This window comes from Rhipicephalus microplus, chromosome 9 (assembly GCF_043290135.1).
Source record: "Rhipicephalus microplus isolate Deutch F79 chromosome 9, USDA_Rmic, whole genome shotgun sequence".
NCBI lineage: Eukaryota > Metazoa > Arthropoda > Arachnida > Ixodida > Ixodidae > Rhipicephalus > Rhipicephalus microplus.
The window spans coordinates 83897141-83923534 of record NC_134708.1 but is presented as its reverse complement, the minus strand read 5'-3'; the positions used below and the strand labels follow the sequence as shown (position 1 = coordinate 83923534).

The following is a 26394-nucleotide window of genomic DNA, read 5'->3' as shown; positions in this document are numbered from 1 at the left end:
GCGCGCGCGCTCCGGCCAATCAGCTGCTCGGAAGGAGGCTCCGAAAAAGGGGCGAGGGCAGCCGTTCTGTCTAAGCGACGCCATTTTGAAGGGTGGCAAAATTCGCACAAAGGAATCAGCTTCAAAACAAGCCCAAGATGGCGGCGATCGGCCGACTGCCTAGCCGGCGGCGCGCGCGGGAAGTTTGAACCAGTTTGACCTGCCGTGGGTTGTTCTGCGGCTCCCGTGGCGACTTCATAATCAATTTTAATCCATTTACTGATCGAATTCAGCGTTCGCAATTTGAGGACACGTGCTTATAGGTCTAAAAATTTCAAATAACGCATTTTCTCAAAATCGACTTTTTGGCCATTTTTCACCATTCTAAGACCCGCGTCCGCCTTAATTTAATTGTGGGCTGTTCTTTTTTGTCACTTTCAGCATGTTATACAAGAATTTTGAAAAAACAGTCTTGGTCCTATAGCCTGGCTGGCTAGTTTCGGAAGCAGTGGTTAGACGTACTGCATAACTCTGCAAACGGTACAAACAGTTACACAAACGAAACTGGCATAAATGCGTATGTACTTGGACCTCACTATAATAAGCTTGCTTCTTACATAAAATTAAGTTTGTTATATCCAAAAAATCGTTATGAAGGTATATTCTTTACACTGTCTATTGCAAGACTATTTTTCATTTACTTTGTTATAACCAATATTACGAGGTTCGAGTGTACTAGATTACACAATGAACTTTTAGAGATAGAGAAAAGCACACGGATCATTTATCAAACCATACACTTCTTTTAACGTAGCCTGAAGGGACCAGGAAAATGTGTTTTGTTTAACAGGAGTTTTGTTTACTGAGAGAGGAGCAAGGCCGCAGAATTGAAGTACGAGACCAATCGTATCAAAGGCAGTTTGTTCCGTTAAAGCAGCAATTTTGTTTGAGGGAGTTTCGTTGACTGAGAGTCTGCTGTTTGTGAACATCAAACTCTTCACAACCACAGAATAGTGAAGGGCTGCTTTCACATCGGTCGGTATAGCGTTCCAAATAAGAGCGCCATAAAATTTTATTCACTGCTAACTTTTCTAGCAACCGGTTGCATTAAAGCAGCTGTTAAGGGGAGAAGCGGGTCTTGGAGACCGAAAATCGCTTTGGATTCTCCCACTATCGTTGCATAATCTCGCCAATTTTCACGCGTCCTAGATTGGTAATTTAGCCATGAGAGTAGTTTATGCGACGTTAGTGAGCTGAACTTTCGGCGATGGACGCGTGAAAAGTGGGCTTTTTCAGCGCGGCGGTGTTGCCGTTCTACGTTTGATACAGCAGCCGTCTTGGTCGCATTAGAAAGAGCCGCCGTTCTTTTTTCTTATCCCGCCCCGTTTGTTTTCGTCCACTCAGTATGCATGTCGTGAATCCGCATAAAAAAAAGCCCCGTCGCGTGAGCCTATTGGTGCGGTGAGCACACGTGACTAAATCGCACCTTCCGATTCGCCGGGCCTCCCGAGCTGTCTGCTGCGTGCGGCAGCGGAGCGCACGCGAAGGAGCGAGTGTTTGTCACTTTGTACTCGTCGGCTTCCTGAACTTGCGGGAGCTAGCGAGAAATTAGAGCAAGCATCTCTGTATAGTCTCTACGTTCTACGGTATACTCGTACGGCGCTGAATGAGCTCGACGAAGCCGCTGGGACAGTGCGGTAGGCCTACGCTCTCGGCCGCGTTTTCCCGAGCTGTCTGCTGCGTGTGGCAGTAGGGCGCACGTGAAGCGGCAAGTACATCTCGCTCACGTGTCATTGTCCTCGTCTGCTTCCTGAACCCGCGCGAGCTAGCGAGAAATTGGAGCAAGCGTTTTTCAAGTCTGCACATTCAGGCACGCCACCGGGCCAGTGCGTTAGGCTTACACTCTCAGCCACGTTTTGAACCTCGCTTGAACCTTTCATCGTGCCGAAGCTGTATCACAAGTTCCGCACCGTTCACAAGTTTGGAAAAGAGCACAAGAAATCCACAGCAAAAAGAAATAATGGCGCGTTTATATCCGACGCACACCTAGTACAGGACGGCGCAGCGACGGAACACGATCCGTCGAATGAAACGCCGACATCTCTGCCTGTTTCTCCGGCCGCCTTGGACGACGTCGGCGATAGGCAGCGCATAAGGAAATAGACAACCTTTTTGACGAGTGCCAATCGTGCGCAACAGCAGAAAGTGAGTGCTGATAAGATCAGCAGCTCATCGGCAACTTCGGCCAGCGAGCGCAAGCTGCGAAGGCTCGCGACAGCGCACGAGGACTTGGACCCGTCGGCAGCTACCTACGGGATCGTGGACTTATCCCCGATAAACAAGCTTCTTGAAAGGCAACTAAATTCCGGACATGCAATGAGACCATTTCTATTGAAAAAGGTGAGCGTGAATATGGACTTGTGATGAAGCTGATTTCAGAGTGCCGCAACTGTGGACTTGTTGACAGTGAATGGAGCTCTGGGAGGGTGCCCAGTCAGGCTAAATGTGCTGCATTTGAAGTGAATATCCGAAGTCAATATCGGGAATGAAAGAAGCCTCCACACGTATCCTCAAAGAACTTCAGCTAAAGCAAAACACCATGAGCTAGCGACGGGCAGAAGAAAAGGATTCTCGTCGAATCATGAGTGCCGAGCGAAAGCGTTCAGCATCTTCCAGGCTTCTGCGACAAGCAAAGCGGCAGCAACAACAAAAGTGCGACAAAGACTACTGCCCTGGTGCTTTCCGAGGCATTTATATGCAAAGAGAAGCATTTTTGTTTGTGTAGAATTCCTTGAATATACAGAGCTTTTGTTTTTTGCCATTTGCTCTGTTTCAGTTTTTTGGCCCCCTTTCATTCTTTTGACAAGCGCTTCTCAGCTTTGGTACACTGGAATTTAATAATTTTTGTCTTGCTGAGAAGCTGGATGCTTAGTGAGTGCACGAAAATGACTTATGCGACTATAGGACACCATAAATTTTTAGAAAAAATAAAATACAAAAATTATCGTTCCTTGATAATGGAAGGATGAACTTCTAAACTTCATAACCTTTGTTGTAGGAAAGCTAGAGCAATGAAACGTGCTTTTTTCACTCTTTGCTAATTGTAGAATGCAATGACATTTAATTCAGCAAGATATGTACAGCCAATTTACTGAAAAGATTAAAATAACTTTTGAATGATGACTAATTAAAAACAAAATTGTATGAGGTACATAAAAACTGAGTTCATATTTGACATATGCACATGTAAATACACCATCTCACAAGTTTTCATCACCCTAGCTTAAATAATAAGATGCCTGATGGCTAAGTGCCTCTTCCCTTAAATGGGGCGAGTGGTGGAAGGTCTTGGTCGTAAAGTGCTTAGCAGTGGTTTGTGAACATTTCATTGGCTGCTTTGCACTGCATTTCAGCCTAACCGCATTTCAGTCTGCTTTCAACTTACCTTCATTCTGACTGCAGGCTGGCTCTCAGTATCTCTTCCTCGGCACCTTGGTCGGAGAACTTCACGTCTACAATCTCTACACGGGGCTGGTGAGTTTGCAAGTCTCTGTTGAGGTCGTTGCTGGAATGAATTGCCGTCTTTGGCATCAAAAATGTGTCCTTGCCAAGTTTTTTTTTTTTTTTTTTTTTTTTTTTTTTTTTTTTTTGCCAAGTTTTCAGAGCTTTTATCGAGAATGTGTAGCATGTGCTGGCAAGTTTTCAATACTATTGCAGTCAAATCCAGCTCAATAATGTAATGTTATCAATTTTTTTTTTTTTTTTCATTTTCAATGACGACGGATATCTTGAAGGAGATCCTCGTTTTGTACAGTAAACTTTGAAATCCGTGGCATTCTGCCTGGGAATTTATAAATGATCCTTTCACCTTCATTTTCATCTCTAATAATAAAGCTGTGATGATGAAATTGGTGACATGTAGAGTTCTCAGATTAAAACTTCTCAATGTAAACAATATATAAGTATATATTTTGCCTCATCAGTGTGTTTTATGGAGAAAGATACTTGTCTTAGAATAGTAAAAAAAGATTACTAAAAAAGCCGTTTCGAGAAAAACGCATTTAAGGCATATTTGTATTTTTAGGCAACTGCTCTCTAAATATTATCACCGATTGCACTGAGGAAATGGGTTAAAAATTATTTTTTAGGTGCCACGGGAGCCGCAAAACGCATTGCAAGCGGCAAAATTTGTTCAATCTTGCTGCGCAAAGCTTGCTTTGGTGGCAGTTGGCCGATCGTTGCCATCTTGGGCCTTTATTTTGAAGGTGTTTTCTTTGTGCGCGTTTTGCCACGTTCCGAAATGGCGTCGATTCGACAGAACGTCCTTTATCGTCCTTCTTCTGAGGGGATAGTTTCTGAACACTCATTGGCCAAAGCATGGTGAGCTCCTTTTTTTTGGAACCTCCCATTGGCTAGCGCAACCAAACGTGTCTAATATGTTTTGTCCCCATTTTTTTCTTTTTTTTTCAAGTTTTCATTAGTTCTTGTCAAAGTTTGCAGCTAGTTGCTGGCGTGAGACTTCTGATTTGCAACCACTTAGTTTTCTTATTTGGTCTGTGCGTTTTCATAGAAAATCTTCCCCGCGTTATTCTCACACACTCCAACTTTTCATCGATATTTCGCAAAAAAAAAAAGAAAAAGTGCGAGGGCTATGCAAGTAAATATGGTATCTAAAATCTACAATTTTCGTTTGCGACTTTTTTTACAATGTTAGAGCAGCTGAGCACGTGCCCTTCCTAACCAACTCGAAATGTGCTGACCGGAAATTAACGTGAAACATTGTCGCTGGCTTTACTGTACAGTTCGCACTGATAACAGTGGTGATGTAGACTATGCCACCTTGTTTCAGTTGTCCATGAACGCCGTTTTCACTCCTTTGTGTCGCAATTCAGGTCGCACTCGGAATGCTACAAAAACTGTCCGATTTGACTGGATTGCGCCGAAAGATGGCCGAAACAACGAGGGTTCGGTGCCATTGAACTATACATAGGCTTGTCAAAGTCAGAGAACGCATCTGAATTATGTGATTTTCAGAATTGACGGGTTTTAAAGAAACAGGTTAATAATGCAGTTATACAAGTTACACTAACATCAGATCAGATTTTCAGTTGCATGTACTTGTGGCATTTTCAGCCAGCATGCCCCAGACTTTTTACAGCACTGGAACTGTACGCTGTCGTGGCAGTCGCAGCTGTCGCAAGGTTGGGTGTAGACGGCGCTGGTTTTGGGTGAGGTGCCATAGGAGCATATGCCATGGGACCTCAGTCACTGGTGGAACACGCCATTGCACGCCTATTTGCTGATAGCAAAGGATTCCTGAATATTTTTTTAAAGACTATACTAGTCTTTCCTGGGACGCTGCAATGCAGAAATTTCGGTCTGTCTGTCTTTCTGTCTGTCAAATGAAATGATTCAGCTACTAGGCCAAAGTTCAACCACTTCCTCAACTCCCTGCCGTCTTTATCTGGTGTGTGTATTTATACTTCTGTGCATTGTCGATAAAAAAGCAAATATTATACATATCTGAAGCACAATATCAATACATCATTATTCCGTGGTGTGTCTTTTTATACTATAAGATGCATAAATAGGTGATTCCGAAGACCATGGTGTTTATTGCGCTGCGCTGACTATGCTTCGCTGTGCACGAAAGGGCGTGTGTTTCCAGCCTTTTGCTAAGATTATGCGGTGCTGCCATCTACCCGTGGCTCTGCGTTTTGCAGATGCTTTCGTTTTACAAGATTACTGCCAGATGGCGATCATCTCGCACACAGCGCCTCTAGGATCCAATTCGCTGATATTCTCGCGCAGAACATCAAATAAACATTTTGTTGTCTCTCTCCAGACAGAAGTTCGATTTCACTCATGCATGTTCAACACGCCATAACTTTTGTTCAACTGGGTGTAGAACATCTGATTTACTTCGTAACTTTCACGGTTGAGTCCACCGTGGTGGTGCTATGTTGCAGATCCAGAGATGGTGGATTCGATTTCGGTCGCCGCGGCCGCATTTTGATAGGGGTAATGGGCTAAAAGACCCATGTTGTGTGCGATTCCAGTGCACAATAAAAAGCACTTAATGCGGAAAATTTGCAAAGCCCTCCATCATCATTATTAACTTTCTCGGTGTAGGTAAATATTGCTTTCAACAAGGCTTGTGAAATGCCTGCTATTTTTAAAAAACTGCGTGTATATAGTATTAGAACAAAAATTGCATGACTTAACTCAACACACAAGCTTACATATAATCAGCAAATATCATCTATGTCGATTAGGTATCTAAGGAAGCTAAGTGTTTTAATGTGCATTATTATGATGCCTGTCAAAATAATGCTCCTGACCTGATTGACACCTAAATATCTTCATCATTTCATATTTGTTAATATTTTGCTTTTTGTGAATTCAAACTTAAATTTATACAGTGTTTTAATAATTAAAGTGCAATCTTCATTGTAGAAAGGCAGGCAACATTGTTGCCTTCAACTGGCATTAGCTATGCCAAGGAAACATCTTGAGCGTGCAGCAAGTTTGGCGATGCGGGCTCATTTCCCAGCCCTAGTTACCATATTTTTGTGAGGGCAGAATGCAAGAACGCCTGTGCACCTAGATTTAGGCACATCTCGGAGCCCCCCAGGTGGTCAAAATTCATTCGGTCCTCCACTGTGGTGCACCTAATAATCGTGCTGTGGTTTTGGCGTGTGAAACCCGAGAATTTAATCAACTGATTGAGCAAAAGAGTAATTTGTGTTTGTTGTTTGCAGGAAGAAGCAACTTACTCGTGCCACGAGTCTGAACTTACGCACTGCCAACCGTCCAAGGTCAGTGAACATTGATTGCTGTGCGGTGAACACTTTGGGTGGTCAAATAGCATGTTTGAAACACTCGATCATGTGGTGTAATTTTTAAATTTGAAGTGCGAATGGTAGTGACAGCAACACTTCCATTCTCTTGAAGCAGTTGAGATAGCTGAGTTTTGCCGTTCATTTTTTGTTTTGTTTTTTTAACTGGCTTGTATGTAATAATTGACCTGTGATTGTTTTTTGTGAAAGTGTATTTTCTGCCAGTTCAGTTGGTGTTAAAATTGCTCGTAAAACAAACTGCAAGAATAGTTGCTTGTTGTGTGTGCATTCTTGTCGTCTGTTTTCTGTATTTTTTTTCTGCTTTAAGTTTCAGTTTTTCTTACTCTGTTGTTTCCAATAGCTTACATTTCGTGTAGTATCACTTCGCCTATCTTATAGGATTGGATTTTTTGCCTGCCTGTTAGAAGAAAAAAATATAAGGGTAGTTTTCAAGATTGACAAGTTCATGAGTTCCTTGGAAACTATCTATGTTGGGAATACACGGTTGCAGCAACATTTCAAATGAGGAGTGTGCATCGAACTGTGTATAGATTCAAGGATAGCCAAGGATAGACAGTGAACGCTTGGCTACCCCCAAATTTAACTTTGCCTCTTACAGTCGGTGCTTCTCAAAGTTGGCATTGTTTCCCGCACGTTTTCAAAAAAAAAATAAAGCTTTTAAAACTTTTCGCAGGATGGGAAGTTCTTGCTCACGTCGTCAGCGTGGCGGAGGCCACTTTCGTCGTTGTGGAGCTTCACAGATGTCTTTGACCAGAAGTGAGTTGCAGCAACTGTCTTGCATGTCTTATTATTGCTTAGTTATTATGATTAAAACATTGCACTAAGTGCAGTGTTTCAGTGGTAATTAGCAAAATTAGCGTAATGCTATCCCAGTATTCAAAACATGTGGGGTCTCCGATAAGATATCGCCGCTCTTAGAACAAACATACACAGTAGACGTGTATAGCATGGGCGATACAGACTAGCATAGGCGCTGAAAAGGAAGCATTGTGATCCCAACTAAGCAGCAGAGTGAGTGGTGCGAACTGGCAGTAAATAATCATCCCACAAGAATTCTCTCGCAAATGGCGAGCCGCACTCTCCGGAACGAGTGTTGTGAACATTACTGTTATAGCATCAATAGTGCGTATGGCGGCTTTTATGAAAGGTCATGCAAATTAGCAGTCAGTATGAAATAGGCTTGTGCTCAAATATTCAAATGAATAATGCAGTATTTGAATTGCTTCTAATCGAAAAATAATTATTAAAAATTTTGAATTATGCAAAAAAAAAAAACGTGGCACCCGCATTTGACACTGTAGAAGTGGTTTCGCTGCAGTGAATCAGTGCTAAGTTGTGAAAACATGTGCCCAGGGGAAAGTTGCATTGCCGTAAAGCCTCATTTTAAGGTTTAATGAGGATATTATCCTCACATAGATTCATTTTTTAAAGTTTAAAAGCTTGTTATATCGACCTATATGCTCCAACTACAGTATACTCGCATTAGTTCAAACTGATAATTTATACTTTTGGTTAATTCAAACAAAAGTAAATTTTTGATTGGCCCCGCTATTCTTTGAATGTATTTAAAAGCCTCTTAATTCAAACTTCATCATTTGGTTAATTCACACTTTTTGTGGTTTCATACCAGAAAATAAATGCCTAATCGTAATGTGTGGTGTCACTTCACCTGCAGTCATATATTTGAGAACTTCTGATAATTAAAATTTTTTGATGATTCAGACGAAATTCACAGGTCTATTTGAGTTTAAATTAACGAGAGTAGACTGTATAGTAAATTTGAAAAATTAATTGACTGATTGATATGTGGGGTTTAACGTCCCAAAACCACCATATTTTTTGAAAAAGTAACATATTTTACAGGCTATCACTTGCATTCTATCGAAAGTCGAATCCGGCTACTGTTAAAAGTTGTACTCTCTTTGAGGCAAAAAAGAAAATAGCATCTGCACAGACCTTCAATTTTAAAAGCAAGTTTTGTGTAGGTTATCTAGGTCATGACAAATATGCCCTTTTTTTTTTTTTAAATATATACTGTATATACTATTAGAATTCGATTCGCAATAATTTGACCAAAATCACTATTTGTTTCGAATTTGCTTTGAACCTAAACATTAACTATTCGCACAAGCCTAGTATCAAAGTGTATATCAATCACATCTTTACTTATCCATTCAAAAGAAGCCAAAACCTTTCTGCGAATCGTGCACAGCTCTCAACACGAACAGAAATATTGTCTATGATATACGGAAAACTAAGGAATAGGTGCATGCACTTGTCTAAGCAAACATAAATGTACAGGAGATGTGTGAGCACTTCTGGCTGTAGTTCACTTTGTGGAAGCGGCAGCCAATTGTAGGAAGAAGAGAACAATGAAGATCGCGGGTGCGCTCGTGGCGCGCGGCAGCCGCTGGCAGCAGGCAGTTGCGGCCCTGGTTCCGATCAGTAAACATAGTTTCTGTCTGTCTCCGCCTCTTTCTTGAGGGGTTCTTTGGCTAGTCTCAGTTTTGAACCTCTGCATTTGGCGCCCAACGTGGGGCGCTTGGTAAATCCCATAACAGCTCACCTTTTACATGAGTGGCCTCTTCATAACTGTTGTTTACAGCACCATGCGCACGCGCTCTGGTGAGACTTGACAACGCGGCAATGCTGCCCTTTGGCTCACTCGCTGACGTCCACATCGGTTTTCGCAGATTAGGCACATGCTTAAAATACTTGCAACACGAAAACTACTGATCGGTGGGCTGAACCTTTGCAGACATTAAAAATGTCACAGCTGGTGTCAATTGATGTCATTTTCTTTTATGTCACAGAAACATCCACCACATAGCAGCACAGCATCTCCTCGAGGCCAATAAGTAATTTGATATGTCAAGTCTTTTTATATGTATATAAAATATATTAAGGTATTTTACAACTCTTTGATATATGAGGCGTTTTGTTAACATGGGCTCAGTATACAGTGTTTCAACTGTAGTAGTACTCGCATCGTGCACTTGAACCTCATTTTAACAAAGTTGCATCCTACACAAATATAAGTACGTTACATGTAAAAATTTGTTATAAAGGTATATTTCTAGCAATAAAACGATTAAAAAACAATTTTTCATTTAATTTTGTTGTACAGTCGAGCCCACATATAACAGCCCTACTTAAAACGAACTTTCGCTTAAAACGAACAATATCCGCGTGACCGTGAAAATATTGTGAGGAACCGGTTTATTCAGTTAGGTTCGAGCTAAATCACACTGATGATATTTACAGATGATGAATACCGGTGATGATGATATCTAAAGAGAATAAAGAGTCATTCGCTTGTCGCGCTTACACTAATTTTTCCGCGCGGTGAAAGCGGCCGCTTGGTCACCTGAGAGTATTATGAAATGCGTCGCATTTAAGGGTTTAAATGAGATACACGCACTATCTCTGTCCCTCGGCAACGATGATCAAGATTAGTGCTAAGAGGGGAAATGCGGTAATGGACAAGAGATGTCTGTTCAACCACCGCGTGCGGCCCAACGAAGCGACTGATGAACTTGTCGCATAAGCCAGGGACGCGCAGTGGAGTCCATAGAAGAACTTCATCACCAGGGAGAAAAATCGCAACACGGCGAGACGAGTCATAGTGACACTTACGAGTGTCTTGAGAGAGGCCGGTGTTAACGCGGGCCAGGTGGCGTCAGTGTGCGAGACGAGATAAAAATTCTTCAGAGAAAGGAACCGTCGAGGGTGCAGAGGCCGAAAGGGAAGAGACGTCCAGAGTGAAACTCGGCGAGCGACCGTGGATGAGACAAAATGGAGAAAAGCTGGTAGTGAATTGAGCAGCCGTATTATAAGCAAATGTCCCGAAGGGTAGAATTGCATCCGAGTTCGTGTGGTTGGGGTGAATGTACATGGCGATCATGTCCTATAGGGTCCGATGAAAGCCGTTGGTCTGCGGGTGGTTGCTAGAATTGGTCTTGCGAACAGTGTTCGAGGCATGCCGAACTGGCTCGACAATAGAAGAGAGAAAGACTGCCACGATCGCTCAGGAGAATGCGTGGAGCTCCATGGCGCGAAAAGATATGGCAAAGAAAAAAATCGGTGACCTTAGTGGCAGTCCCAGTTAGTATAGAAGCTGTTTCTGTGTAGCGGGTAAGGTGGTCGACGGCCGTGGCAATCCAGCAATTCCCATTGGATGATATAGGAACAGGGCCATACAAGTTAATTCCAACGACTTCAAAAGGCGAGGCGGGACAAGGAAGAGGTTGCATTAATTGATTGATTTGTGTGGTTTAACGTCCAAAAACCACCATATGATTATGAGAGACGCCGTAGTGGAGGGCTCCAGAAATTTCGACCACCTGGGGTTCTTTAACATGCACCCAAATCTGAGCACATAGGCCTACAACATTTCCGCCTCCATCGGGAATGCAGTTGTCGCAGCCGGTATTCGATCCCGCGACCTGCGGGTCAGCAGCCAAGTACCTTAGCCACTAGACCACCGGTGGCGGGGCAGAGGTTGTATTAAGCCAGCTGGAGCAGTTGTCGGTCGTTTTCACCGTTGGCAACGGACACAAGCGGCGACGTACTTGGCGACGGCTGAAGGGAGGCCAGGCCAAAAACAACGACTTTGTATTTTGTCATAAGTCTTGTGATAGCCTAGATGAGCGGCGGTTGTACAGGTGATGATGATATCTAAAGAGAATGAAGAGTCATTCGCTTGTCGCGCTCACAATATACATTGTTTCAATGACACAAAATCGCAGTTACAATGAACGTCTCCGAGCGCCGCCGATCGGTTACAGCGAACAGAGGCGTCGCTCTGCCAACTTCCCGGAAAACCACTTTCGACCACGGATGAGGCATCGGCGAGGTGCCCATAGATTCTTATTGTTAAACGCCTCCGCGCCCCTCTAGTTGTCACTCTTCCCAACCGCTTTTTGTTACGCACCCTTCCGTCCTCTGTCCCCCTACACTGAGCACCCCGCATCGCCTGACGTGACCAGTGTTTTCACACTGCTACCCATCTTTCGGAAACCGGCCGGCCGTCTCTCCTGTTTTTTATCACTGTTACTGTCGTTGACGTCACTGGCCTGGAGTGACCAGACCATTTGCCAACTTTGTCTGTATCCGATCGTCTGCGTCTTGTCTTATCGTACCGTTCCAGTGCACGAGCTTATGCTACCCCACCCACTCTAATAATTCGCGATTCTTTCCGTGTTTAGGACCTGTTCTCGCTCACTTCTCACTCGGCTAAGCTTGCCCTCCGCACGTGTGCGAAAGTGTAAAAACGGCTGTTAATTTACGCGGAACGAAGCGCTAAATATCGAAGTCGGTGAGGCCACGCAAACCTGCCGGCGCAACAAAACGATTCTTTGAACACCGCCGTGCTTAATTTTTTAACTTTCCCATTGGCGGCTATCTTCCCATACGACAGCTGTTGCCTTGAAATTTCCCAGTGCCGTCAGTGGGAAAGTTCGATAATTATTTTCTTCCTTAAAGCAAAAGTTGTCAAGATAAGATTTACCAAAGAAAAAGAACAGTTTATTTGCTCTAGATTTAAATATAAAGTTGATTTATTATTGGACCACCACATGGTGCAAATTGCGTCTCAATGTGGACAAAAATGATGATTTTGTATAATTTGTGATTTTTTTTCGTAAACATTAGCAGTTTGAGAGGTCTAAAGACTTTTTTTCCTAAAAATATACCTTCTGTGGAGTAAGTATTCACTGTTCAAGTATTCATGCAAAGTTCAGTATTGCAATAAAAAAATTCAAATATAACGCACTTTGGGTATGTGGCAGAAAACTTGCACTGATATTAGTGAGCTTCAAATAGCTTACAAAAGTACATTTACTTATCATGTAGACCAAATTTTGTATATAAAGAAGGAGCGGTACCTCTAAAGTAAATTTTTTCACATACAAGACGGACGACATTCCATGAAGTTCAGTAGGCAGCCACATGACAAAAAAGTTTTTCTCACCGAAATATTCCACCAGTTCACTGCTTTCAATGGAGTAAGTCAGCACGACTTCTTTCTAATACATTTGAGATGGTCGCCAAAATGGCTTGAACGTTTGGCATGGAATGACCCATTCGCAATTTGCAAGCTGTAGCAGGTGTGTTTGCTGGATGTATCAACTTGGCAACATTAATTGTAGGGAACTATAATTGTAATGCTTACCTGTAGTGCAGTAAAAAGTGGACGAAAAAAAGCACCTTGGCAATTGGTGAGGCCCAAAACCACAAATTTGGTATTTGAGCAATGGCAACAGGTGTTCCCCCATGCACTTAGTAGGGTATTGCTGCTCGTTTATTCCCAGGAGCGTTAGCCTGCACCATTCTAAGACAGAGAGCATGGAACACCCTCTCACGGATAGGGTCCCGTTACGAGCTGGCAGCTCACCAATAAACCCTCATGTACTACCTAAAAGAGTCAAGTCTGCTGGGGTGAGAGCCTCACTCTTAAAGAACAAAATCAAAAGCAATTAAGCCAAGCAAATCGTGGATTCTCTAAACCAATTGCTTGTGAAATATTAAAATATATATTTATATATATATATATTGTCTAGAAATGTCTAATTAGCATCGGCTTGGTACACTTTTTCTCTGCAGTGATGACAGACTGACGCGTCGCATTCCAAACCTGTTTCAACGCAGGCTTACATTTGACGACGATTACTATGTTGAGTTCGGCAAACAGTCGCTGGACCGAGTGCTGGGAACGCGGCACGAGACGGCTCACATCTATGACGCGACCACGGGGGCCCTGCTCTCGTCGCTGCGCGACCCTGACCTGTCGAATCACTACACTCGCAACCGGGCCACCTTCAACCCGACCGACGAGCTTGTGCTCTCGGACGGCGTTCTCTGGGATGTGCGCGCAGTGTCGCCCCTGCACAAGTTTGACAAGTTCAACCCGCACGTCAACGGTGTCTTCCATCCCAACGGGCTCGAGGTGTGTTAACTACACGTTCCATTAGGGTAGCGACTACTGTAATTACCCTGGCAGTGAACCCACTCACACAATGAACCCACCCTGGTTCTTAAAGACAAATCTATTTTTGGAATGTATCTGATCATTTTATTTCGGTGTGATAGCCTGTGTCGTTGAAAATCTAAAACAACATTATATTGCACCATTATATCGCAAAGTAATGACGCAATAAAAGTCAAAACATAGTTTAACAACAATGCTAAACAGTTGCAAGCAGTGCTAGCACGAACGACATCGATTGAAATTTAAACGTCACGCCTTTTGCGAAAGATCATCATCTGTAGAACGCAGAGAAAACCTTTTTGCTTATACAGTAGAATCTCAATCATACGATTACAGTTGATGTGAATCGCACGATGATACCAATTTTAATGTTACTTCGGATGGACTACACTATATAATATATGCCACGATTCAGTGTGATAGGAACGCGCGATTGACTGTTGCACTCAAGCGGCACAACTTTCTGTTGGTCGAGCATGTGCTGGAGCATGAGAAACGAGTGGCTGCACGACACTTCAGTGTCGATGAGTGGTTCAATTTCAGCTGCGCTGCAATGTTTGTGATTATGTTGGTGTAATACCATGGAAACGCTTGTGCTACATGACATACACTGCATCTTGTCTTATTTTGCTATTCCCTGGTGCTTCCCACTCTAGGTGATCTCAAACTCCGAGGTGTGGGATTTGAGGACTTTCCGGCTTTTGCACACGGTCCCAGCACTGGACCAGTGTCAGGTGACCTTCAACGGTGCGGGAGATGTCTTGTACGGCGCTGTGCTCACTGAGGATGATGATGACTCGGCGCGGCTCCTCAGCTCTTCATTCCGAACCTTTCATGCGTCTGACTACTCCTCTATCGGTGAGTCTACTTGGAATGGCTTGAATAAAGTGATGTGTAATCAAAGTTAATCCAATGTCCTCATTTATCATTTCCTGTAACCAGATTATAGTTTTTTTTTTATTTATGTACTTTCATATCTACTGTCTTCAGTTTGTGTCATATCAGCATAATTTTGACTTGGAACACTGACCACACAGAGCCAGCAATACCGTATTTACTCGAATACAACACGACCACGATTGTAACGCGAGGGGTGACTTTTCAGTGCCGAAAAAAAAAAAAAAAACACGAATGTAACGCGAGTAAATCGGGGGAAAAAGAAGCACCTTTATTTGCTGCACATAGTAGTGGCAAAGACATCCCAGTTTCTAAATATAAAGTGAGTTTTGTTCATTCGTCGCTTTCATCGCCGGTGGTCGAGCCCTCTTTGTCACTTTCTTCCTCCCAGATGAGGTCATCCTCCGTGCCATCCATATAGTTCGATATACAGTACTTTTTAAACGCGCAGAATATCATGTCATTCGGCAGCCCGTACCAAGCGGTGGACACCCACTCGGCAATCTTCACGGCGCTAGGTCGCTTTATCCTACCCGTAGGTGTCAAAGCCCGATCTTCTCGCATCTATTCTCCGTACAGCTGCCGCATTCTATCCTTAAATGGTTTGTTCAGGCAGACGTCTAAGGGCTGCAGCACGGACGTCATATCTCCGGGAATAACAGCGAGCTGCGTCTGAGTTTCCCGCATCAGCTTCTTCACTTCGGGCGTCAGGTGACCGCGAAATGAGTCGAGAACTAGGATGGAGGCGGGGTGGAGGAGCGCACCTGGCTGTAGGCACCACACAGTCTTGACCCAGTCAATCATAAGTGGAGTGTCCATCCAACCTTTTTCTTGGCAGCGAACAATCACATCCCTTGGGAACAGCTCCTTCGGGATGGCTTTGCGCCGGAAAATGATGTATGGCGGTAACTTGCGCCCATCCACCAAGCAGGCTAGCATCACGGTTGGCCGCGTCTTCTCGTTGCCTGTTGTCCTTATGCGAACTTGGGGGGCACCTGTTTCGCTGACAGTCCTTGACATAGGCATATCCAAGAAAACGGGAGTCTGGTTCGCATTGCCAATGTGCCCCCAACGGCATTTGTGACGAGTGGCGCAGGTCGAGCACATAGCGCTGAAACTCCACAAGCTTCGCTTCGAAATCTGCTGGTAGCTTCTGCCTTATCGACGTTGTTCGCCGGAGGGAAAATTCATTTCTTCGCATGAACTTTTGTGCCCATCTACGTGAAGCCTTAAAGTTCTCCCGCGGGATCCCCATCTCTCGAGCTACGTCTCGGGCTTTCCACTGAATCAGCTCAACGTTGACCCCCAATAGGTGATTTCGCTGCTCAATCACGAACTCCGCCACTTTTTTTCGAGTTCTGTGTGACGGCCACAACAAGGTCCACGGAAGCCTTTTCAGCCGGGCTCACTCTTGAAGAGCGCTTCTTGCTAGAGCCTCCACCTACGGATAGTAGATTCCGCCACATCTAGTCGTCGAGCCGCGGCTGATTTCCCGATTTCCTCAGCCATCAGTATTGCACTTCTCTTAAAGCGGGCATCGTACTGAACTCGTCGCGCTGCCATTTGCTCGAGCCGAAGTCGCGGAAGCACAAAGGAAATGCCGCCCGCAAAACACGTCGCAAACAATAGCATTGGATTGGATTCGATGTTGCCAGTGGCATATGTTGCCAGCACAAGGTTGAAAGATCGCTAGGTTTGTCGTAGCCATTTTAAGGAACCAGTGGGGCGGCACCGCCAAGGCACGATTTGAGGTGCTTCGATTATAACGCGGACCCCCAAATCACTTCAGAGAGATTTTGAAAAAAAACTCGTGTTACATTCGAGTAAATACGGTACATTTCATAAGTCTGATTTATAGTGACATGATGTGGTTATCTTTAGTAATTGTCCATACCAGTCATTATGCCAAAATATTAGCTGTAGCATTTTGGGAGCACTGTGTTATACTGATTATAATAACGTAAAGCCTTACATACCTGCTTAACATATTGCATAACAGCACACTGTTTCATAGCAGCCATCTGGTAAAATTATGCATTTTGCAGTGTGTGCCAACATCCCCAAAAGAGAAACGAGTGCAACATCACAGCAAAGATTGCCTGAAATATCCATTACTAAGTACTTTTTTTTCGCTAATATGCTGATTATATGTCATAAATTGTCACAGAATTTTCTAAAAGCCTGGCAAGGTCACTGAAACTGATTGACAGCCATCTGTACAACAGTCACGAAACCTCTGATCAAAGCTTATACAGTTGCTCCTTTGGCTGCAACCATGGTAAACAGCTAAGAAGAAGAAAAAAAATGTTGCGCATAACTGTTGCTTCTACACTGTGTCTCAATTCTCAAACACGATATTGCTCACACCGACAAATTTGGGCTTGCTTGTCTTGCCCGTTATCTTGGCTAGGCTTGAAGGCATTGTGGTTGGGCCAGATGCACTATCGGCAGAGGCCGACTCGGAGAGCACAGTCCAGTCCAAGAATATGCTTCGAATCATCTGTGAAAACCAAGAAAAGTTGGGGAATGCAGAAAAATTTAATTGGTAGACTTTCTGACATTTTGTCGTTAGGTAAGAGGCTGAGCTACCTTTTTTGTAAAAAATAGTTGTAGCGGTATGCATTGACAAATAAGCACAGGATGAGCCAATACTGCTCAAATGGTACAGAAATATATACGGCTCAGTTGCACTTATTCGGCGACCCATTGCAACTACATTTTCTCTGTTAGTACATTTCAAGCAGATACATGATAACAATGTTACACGTAGTATCAAGCGGTCTGGTGCAACAACAAAAATAGCGCTGTATTATTGGCGAGACGGCTTGTGGGGTGATACCAAGAAGGATTTTTCGGGGGATATCTCTGCGGCATTTTCCTGCCAGCATGCCATTGACCTTTAAAAGCACTGGGCCCGTACGCCTTCCTGACGGTCGCAGCTGTCGCAAGGTCGAACATCAATGGCACTGGTTTTGGGTGAGGTGTCAATGGAATGTACGCCATGGGACCTCAATCGCTGGTGCAACAGAGCCTATTTGAGTGATGGTGACAGCATTTTATCTTAGAACAGTATCTTCAACAGGCAAGTGCACCAATATGATAATTAGAAGCTAAGAAAGCAGTGGTACTGCGTAACTAAGTGATAGATATAAATGCTGCATATTTGCAATTGATTAGTTGAAGCACGCAAAATTGCCGGGCACCTACTGGCTTGGCACTAATTCCTAGCACCACATATCTTTCAAGATATGAGAAATAGCCATCAAACTTGTAATAAATACACTGCAACCTCAATATAATAAACTGGGTTTTAACGAAATATCAATTATAACAAAGTAAACGATAAATGGTCTGGCAGTAGATATGATGCTAAAAATAAATCTTATAACGAGTTTCTCGATATAACAAACCTATATTTGTGCTCAATGCAACTTTCTTATTATAATGAGGTTTGAGTGTATGATCTGTTGTCCCTGTTACTACATTATATGTGCGGGTTTCTCTGTACAGTTTGACTAGTTCTCAGAATCGTTTGGCATTGCTCGATTTTTTTCTTAGTAAACATGCTGTAAATTAAATTTAATTAGGACCATATTGCACCTAGTTCACTTACACAAATTAATGTTGCATGTTAGTTACTTTTTTTTAGTAGTAGTAATCAAGCTCACAGAAATTGGAGTGTGCACTTTACCACAGAGGATTTTTTTCAAATAATAATCTGTCACCTAAGCAAGTGCTCCGGTACATGCATAGCTCCATGTGTCAATGGTGAATTATGTAAGACAATCTTGCATGACAGTTGGTACAGGCTGAAGCTAAAAAAAGAACCTTTTTTTTTTCTTCTCAGAGGGTCTTGCAGTTGTGGGTAGTACTTTGTTTTGTTTTTGTTTTTTGAAGCATAGTGTACTTGCATCGTAAATGATTCTTGCCTCTAATATTTTGGTGCAGCATAAATTATCAAGGGTCACTGCAGTGCAGAACTTTATGTGAACACATGCTTCCACTTTGTGTTCTAGTTTTTCATTGCATATGACACATGTGAAAATACAGTAGCATGTCTTCTTTAAAATAAGCTGAGTGAATGTATTGCTGTTGTGTAAAATGCAACGGATGATTGTAGCTCTCTGGTTTTACATTTTGCAAGCTTCTTAATTTTCTTTTTGTCACTGATAGCCTTGAGGTTTCACTAAAACTTTTTTCTCTCTCACCCTTCAGCAACGATCGACATCAAGCGCAACATCTATGACCTCAAGCCCGATGAGTCCGACTATTTCCTAGCTGTTGTGGAGGTAAGAGTTGTGAATGCCTTGAAGTAATGCTAAAAGGGGTGTGCCAACTTCACTGGGAGCCTGATTGCAGAACTGTCAAAGAAGGAAATGATAAATTTCAGCTTTATTAGTTACCCTTATTACCTTTTATAACACCAAACAAAACTACTCTTCACCTTAGGGGGAGTCGTGGCAGGCTGGCAAAATTTATGAAGGACGAAGAAAAAAAAAAAAAAAGGGACGGCGACTGTCTTTTTGAGCTTCCTTGCCAGCTCACTATTACTTCGTGTATCTTGAGGGCAATTAATTTCTTATTGGTGGAGAAGGAACACAGTGGCATTGTTGGATTATACTTCGTTAGACAATTTGCTGACATCATTTTGTAGAAGTGGGGATCTTTGGAGACTTAGGGTACTTCTACCAGTTCATACTCGCTTGACCGCGGTGGTCTAGTGGCTAAGGTACTCGGCTGCTGACCCGCAGGTCGCGGGATCGAATCCTGACTGCGGTGGCTGAATTTCTGATGGAGGCGGAAACGTTGTAGAACGTGTGCTCAGATTTGGGTGCACGTTAAAAAACCCCAGGTGGTTGAAATTTCCGAGCCCTCCACTACGGCATCTCTCATAATCATATGGTGGTTTTGGGACGTTAAACCCCACATATGAATCATTAACAGTTCATATTCTTACCAGCCGTATTGGTACCTTTGCCCGTGTTTAATGCCCTAACCTAGTTGGGAGGGGACGAAAAGAGCCCTTTAATTATACGTGGAACGATCAGTCCCGTCAGTTAGGTCTGAACAAGAAAATTAGTGGCAAATTTTTTCTGTGGGGGAACTGTTGGAGTGTGCAAGGAATTTAATTACCTAGGCATAGGCATGGTTACATGCATTTTCTGGCACCTGCCAACTCTGCCACTTCCGGCTAAAGTGAATTGTTTCAATCCGTAGGAGGTATACTCGCATTTCATCATCCATGGGGGGCGCTAGCGCGGCAGTTGGCATACTTGGGGTCTCACACGTGAGTATTATCGTCTGACCGCAACCAGAGCTCTTGGCAGCATGTGTTATCTCAATATTTTTTTTTTTTTTTTTCGAAAAAAAAAAATGGGTTAGTGAGGTGCGGCATGGCCAAACATCAGGCTGCCATATGCTGGATCGTTGACGGACCACAGCTATGGTGGTGCACTCACTAGGGCCACCTGGTAGGGAGTGAACACCTTCTGTAAGACTCAATTCAAATTTTATTCCTGAATACCGACGATAGTGGGCTCTATAAATTTTAGCTGCAATATAGTAAGGTATTTTGGTCACAAGAGTACACTGGAAAAAAATTGTTGGAGTAGGTCTGACAATATTGTCAGCAGCAAAAAAACCATATTTATCAGTTTTACTTTTGTGTTAAGAAAAAATGGGGCCAAATATGATGTGAGAAAACTGGAATTGAGACTGTGAAGCAGAAGTGAAACAGCTTCTGTCATACTGGCAGATATACTGGATTTTTTCACGCATAACCTACAAACATTTTTGGGATAGAGTTAAACCTGCTCATAATGAAGCTCCATATAACGAATTCCTTGATATAACAAAGTTTTTCGATTCTCTGCTGTTGCTCTATAGAAGCACATGTATTTGCAACCTCTATGTAACAAAGTAACAGTGGGAGACAACCTTGATATAACGAATTTTCCCCAAGGACAATCTAGAAATTTCGCTCTGCATTTTGGTACGAGCGTGCATCATCTGCGGCTGCCCCACCCCTGAAGAAGCGCGAAGCGGCGGAGGTGGTGCGCATTGTGCCCCAGGTGAGAAAGCGCGAGGCGGGCAGGTGGGCCTTCACCCCACAAGCCGGCGTTGCTGCCATTCTCGCCGCCGCGGGCGCATGTGCGGGTGTGCCCCCTTTCATCACTCCAAGCAAACAAACAAAGAAACCTACTTTCGTACTTTGGCTGTGCAACGCTTTTACTTAGCGTCACATAGTGGAGCCACGCTGCATATGGAGGGTGCTTTATCAAATAGTTTTCTGCGGTATCCGTGTCTGTGTCGTTCGCTCTTCGTTTTCCACACTGTGTGTGCGTGCATAGTTTCACTGTGCGCGCGTGGCGTGGCCTTCGCCGACGTTCAGCTTTGCGTTTTTTTATTATGATGGAAATTATATAGACAGTCTCGGCTGGTTTTTTGTCGTCGCCGCCGCCATTCATATATGTTTACATATCTATATAAATCAAAGCTCAAAAAAGAAAAAAGAAGCTGCCTGTGCTTGGCGGCCCAGCTCGTCATGATGCGCCCACGCGCTTTTATTTCCCACGCGTACTTTGCCCCGTGAGGGTGGGGGTGGATGCTTGTACATGTGCGCTTATCCTTCAGTGGGGGGAATCGCGAGCCTTTGACTTTGACCGGAACGATTGCGTGTAGTTGCTGGGCGCACAAAGATCATTTCACTCGCTGGACAGGCTCCGTTTGTGAAAATAGTGCGCTTTTCAAACACAGTAAAGTAACAACTGGGGCACTTGGTAGTTCGCACTCATACTGTACCTGTGATTACGCCTTGTGCCTTGTTTTTGTTTAAACAGTGGGTCAAGTGTCAAGCAGCAAACGTTAGTTCGCTCTCGTCCTCGTGCGTCATTTGTGCGTGAGCAGCGTACTGCACGTTTTGATCTGCTTGCCGTTCTCAGCGTTACATTCCAAGCTGTTGCTATAGCATTCAATGCTTCGCCCTTGCGGGGAAATTGTGGCTTTTCTTCATTTCGGACAACCGTATCGTCACCACCAAGGGGATGTGAGACTAGGCGCTAATGGAAACTCTCCTAGACCATGGTGAGGACGGAGCTCCACTTGTCATGCCCTTCTGTTTTGCGCCGCAAGTTTGCAGGCTGGTAGCTTTCGCGATTAGCGGATTTGTTCTGGCAACATGACATGCGCGTTGAATGCAATGCAATGAACGCGATATCAAAAAAACTGCAATCTTATAAGAAGTAAGGCTGGCAGCCAATATCGCGGAACTCCTGCAAAACGCTGGTGCGAGCAAATGTGAACTCCTGCAAAATGCTGAGAACTGCTGCAAAATGCGAACTCCTGCAAAATGGTGCAAACTCCTGCAAAATGCGATGCTGCAAAACGCCGGTGCGAGCGCCGGCGATGGCGACCTCCCTTAAGGGGAGATGCGGGTCGAAAAATCGCGTTTTTTGCGAAAATTTCCACTTTTGAGATATTGCTGCTAAAATCACTTTTGATCATTCAACTATCATTTCCCCAAAGGTCATAGCTGAATTCAAATGAGAAAGTGGTAAAAAATCGATCTGCGCTAGTGAAGGTAGCTGCCGAAGTCGCGAATTCACGCATCCGACGGCTATTTTTGAAAATCCGCCACTCGGCAACACGATGACGTCCGCCATCGGGGTTTGTTCGGTGGTGTAGATCAAGGCTCCTTCTAGTGTACAGGCGTCCCCCTAGTTTCGTATTTTAGTGAGGAATTTCACAAAACAGTCGTTTCCAAGTCGGTTTGCAGCCAAGCTGCAGCCGCTTCGCGCATCTCTACCGGTCACATGGTACGCTACCGAGGCCGCCATTGGCTACATCTGATCGGCCTCGCTCGCTGAGCGCTTGCGACGATCGGCACTTGCCGTGCGTTTCTATGTTTTTCCGAGTTCACCATGGATAACTCGAAGAAGCGAGACTTCCGAGCACGAAAGTTTGCAAGCAAGAACAAGTACCAAGGGCGTCGACGTAAACCGAAGCGCAAAGCAGCGGTAGAAGAATGCGAGCCGCGGGCCACTAGGCCTAATCAAGGCAGCGGGGATACGGCGGCTTGCGGGAACTTTGACGAAATCGACGCCGCGATCAAGTTCATCAGCGCATCAGAAAAAAAGATTGAACAGTTCGAAAGCGAAAGAACGAAAAGTGTTTGTGGCTCTGTGAGCGGAGTATTTTGTGACATCGGCGCACTGACATCGATGGTAAGCCGTGCTGTTTGTCCAACATGCCACACCGCTGGACTCGTCGTTCGCGACACCGCAAGTAAACGTAAGGGCCTCTCTTCGTTCCTCGAGCTGCACTGTGATAACAGTGAGTGTCCTGAGTCAGTGGTTTCTGCCGCGCATAGTTCGCGGCGTGTTCTGCCGGAAAGACAGCCCACCGATGCCGGTGATGACTGGAGCTACCGAAGCGGCAGCTCGCGCGACAGCTTCGCTGTCAATGTGAAGGTAGTTGTGGCTGCGCGTGCAATAGGCATTGGGCATGAACAGCTGTCGCGTTTTTGCGCTATTCTTGGACTGCCAATACCTATGCATCATAAGACTTTTATTGCAATCGGCAAAAAAGTTCATGCTGCAGCTACCAAAGCTGTGCAAGAAAACCTGGCGAAAGCGCGGATGATAACTAAAGAGAAAGTGGATGGGGCTGATGTTGCTGTCATGTATGATGGCACATGGCAAAAAAGAGGGCACAAGAGCCACAATGGCATCGGCACTGCTGTGTCTGTGGACACTGGTTTGTGCCTAGATTTTGAAGTGCTATCGAATTACTGCCTTGCCTGTAGCCGGCACCAGGACTTGGGTGATGAGGAAGAAATATGGCAAGCATTCCACACACCTGTCTGCGAAAAAAATACAGAGTGCTCCTCTCATGCCATGGAGACTGAGGCAGCTTTGCGCATATGGGGCAGGACATCCTCATACACAACACCATTGCGCTTCACCAAGTTCCTCAGTGATGGGGACAGCAAAGCTTATACCGCTGTCGCTGAGGCCAAGGTATATGGTGAAGCTGTTGTGGACAAGAAGGAGTGCACAAACCATGTGGCCAAGCGTCTAGGCACTGCACTTCGGAAACTGCCAACAAGACTTCCACGAGGGGAAAAGCTGACAGATGGCACAATTCAGAAGCTGCAGAACTATTACCGTATTGCAATCACAAACAACAGAGGTGATATTCTGAAAATGCATCGTGCCATCTGGGCCTCATATTTCCATTCATCATCGAGCAACACAGCAGGCAGCCACCGATACTGTCCAGAAGGGGCGACTTCCTGGTGCAAGCATAGGCGAGCTGAAGCGCTTGGGGAGGCCCCACCCGACCACACACCAATCTTGACCAAGGCTCAAGGATTGGCTGTGCTTCCCATTTACAAGCGGCTCACAGATGAAAAGTTGCTGGTGCGTTGTATCCAAGGGAAGACCCAAAACGCTGCAGAATCTTTGAACAGCAAAATCTGGTTGTTGTGTCCGAAGACTAAGTTTGCCTCCCGGACAACAGTGGAAACTGCAGCTGCTATGGCCGTGTTGTGGTTCAATAAAGGACATTCAAGCTTTGAACACGTGCTAGAGGAGCTTGGTGTAGTCCCACCAGATCAACTGATCACCCTGGGCCGATCCCGCGACCAGAGGAGAATCGAAAGAATGTCTGCGTGTGAAACAGCCGAGGCAAGGGCCCATCGGCGGAACGTGGCAAAGAAAGCGCGCCTTGATGACTCCCTTCTCAAGCGGCGAGAAGGATCCACATATGGAGCAGGACAATTTTAGGTGCTCTAGCTGTGTCCCTTCTATGATATCACCAAGTTTTGTGCAAATCGCACTGTGTAATCATGAGTAAACATATTTACAACTTTCAAATGCATTTTTCTCGATTTCCATTTTGAGGTAATTCTCTCATCTTGTGCACAATCTTTTTTAGGCATAAAATAGTCCTATCTTGATGAAATTTTGCACAGAGCTTAATCAGCCACTCTAGAATACAAGTATCCACTTTAGGTTGCATTATACATCACAGATTTTTTGTTACACAACTTGATACACTGATAGAGAGATGTAAAATATGCATTTAGTACTTTTAATTTTTTTTTTTTAATGTAGCAAATAAATTTTCTGTTTGAGGTACTTTTCTGTATTGTACTGCTCAAGTGCAGCAAAATGAGCCACTTTGCAATTCTGTGTGAAAATTTTTAGTAAGCTTTATTATGTGCACAAAAAACACTATATTTTGATATCAAAGTTGTAGTAACTCCGGAACTACTATAGCTATCAAACAAATAATTGCAGTTATGAAATCAGCACTGCAAGCTTTACTAACACCTAAAATTTCAAGGAGCTGGGTTATGAAATAAAAAAAAACCTTTTTCGAGTAGCATCTCCCCTTAAAATCAAAGTTCATTATTGCTACTCGAGTGAGCCACTCCCCCCCTCTCCGCATTGTTTCATGCTCGTTCATGATGGGTGGCCTACTTTCTGTTTGAGCATTCGACAGAAGTACTGAGTCATCTTATGCACTTTCCAGGCGATAGGGATAGGCCGATTCATTTGATCTCTGCTTCAGCAGCGCTCGCGCAATTTTATTCGCTCGTGAAAGTTACGATGCGCGAGGGCATGTTATCAATTTGGACTTGTTACGGAACATAGCGGTGACGGCGAAAGCCCGCCAAGCGTGTCCATATATCTTCTCTCGCAATAATAACGCAGATTTTTTGCTGTAAAATATGTGTTTCGGGTTAGCTCTGCCTTCAGCTCTCCGTTTGTTTAATTTGCGCTTTTACTTTCAGAATATTTGTACCGAACCTGCATATAATGAAATCCTCTTTGTAACGAATTTTTCTGGGAATTTATTAGTTTCGTTATATCCAGGTTTAATTGTATTCAGAGCTAAGTTTGGGATGCGGGTTGTACGTGAATTTCAGGGCACAAGCTGGTTTCACATTAGCTGGCTTTACAGTGATATGAGGAAGGCAGCCTCATGACATATGGCGATTTTTTAACTGTTTTATTTTCAGTAGTTTGTTGTCGGACATGCCGGCGACACATTACAAAATACAATAATGAGATGGAGCAGGCAGATAACGCATGCATCCTTCATCGTACTTGGTTACCGTATATTGCCGATTATAGGCAGACTCCAGCTGTAGTCAACTGCCCATTTTGCAACACTTTCGAGTTAAAAAAAAGAAGGTTGACTCCAAACACAGGCTCATGCTGCAGCCATAGCACACCGTTAAGTCTTTCAGAAGAGGGAGTAATGCAGAGAACAATCATTTATTTGACCGGGAAACATCACTTACGGCCCGTCTTTGCGTGAGAGAAGATTACGGCAGTCACGGTCTTTGACATCGTGCGAGCCACTGCTGCTCGCCGTCAAAGGGGGTGCCGGTGGTACTGGGATGCCGCATATGGAAAACGCCGCGCGGAGCATGTCGGTTGGCAGTCCATAACAGGCATCATTAACAGAAATGAATGCTGTGCCTTCAGGTCACTCACGTAGCAAAAAAACGAGTGTTGTTTTTCTTGCTACGCTTTGGACAACATTTGGCATACAGTTGAGCGTCGCCTTGGGCTGAGGCCGTTCCATTTCATAGAGTTCGTGACCCATTTCTTTGATGCTTTGAACTTGGTTGGCGGGATGCACGTATCCTTGACGGTA

The 26394-nt window shown here is 44.2% G+C and overlaps 1 protein-coding gene across 9 annotated transcripts in view; it reads left to right on the top strand.

The window, feature by feature from the left end:
• Positions 1 to 26394, top strand: part of LOC142771973 (DDB1- and CUL4-associated factor 1-like) — a 149023-nt gene that overhangs the window by 106351 nt on the left and 16278 nt on the right. For 8 of the 9 annotated variants that reach the window (XM_075874008.1, XM_075874007.1, XM_075874006.1 and 5 more), the window contains exons 24-29: positions 3442 to 3513; positions 6741 to 6797; positions 7513 to 7595; positions 13443 to 13785; positions 14484 to 14685; positions 18940 to 19013. In XM_075874008.1, the coding sequence (XP_075730123.1) occupies positions 3442 to 3513; positions 6741 to 6797; positions 7513 to 7595; positions 13443 to 13785; positions 14484 to 14685; positions 18940 to 19013 (831 nt within the window). The remainder of the gene's footprint in view (positions 1 to 3441; positions 3514 to 6740; positions 6798 to 7512; positions 7596 to 13442; positions 13786 to 14483; positions 14686 to 18939; positions 19014 to 26394) is intronic. The other variant, XM_075874009.1, reaches the window with a different exon arrangement.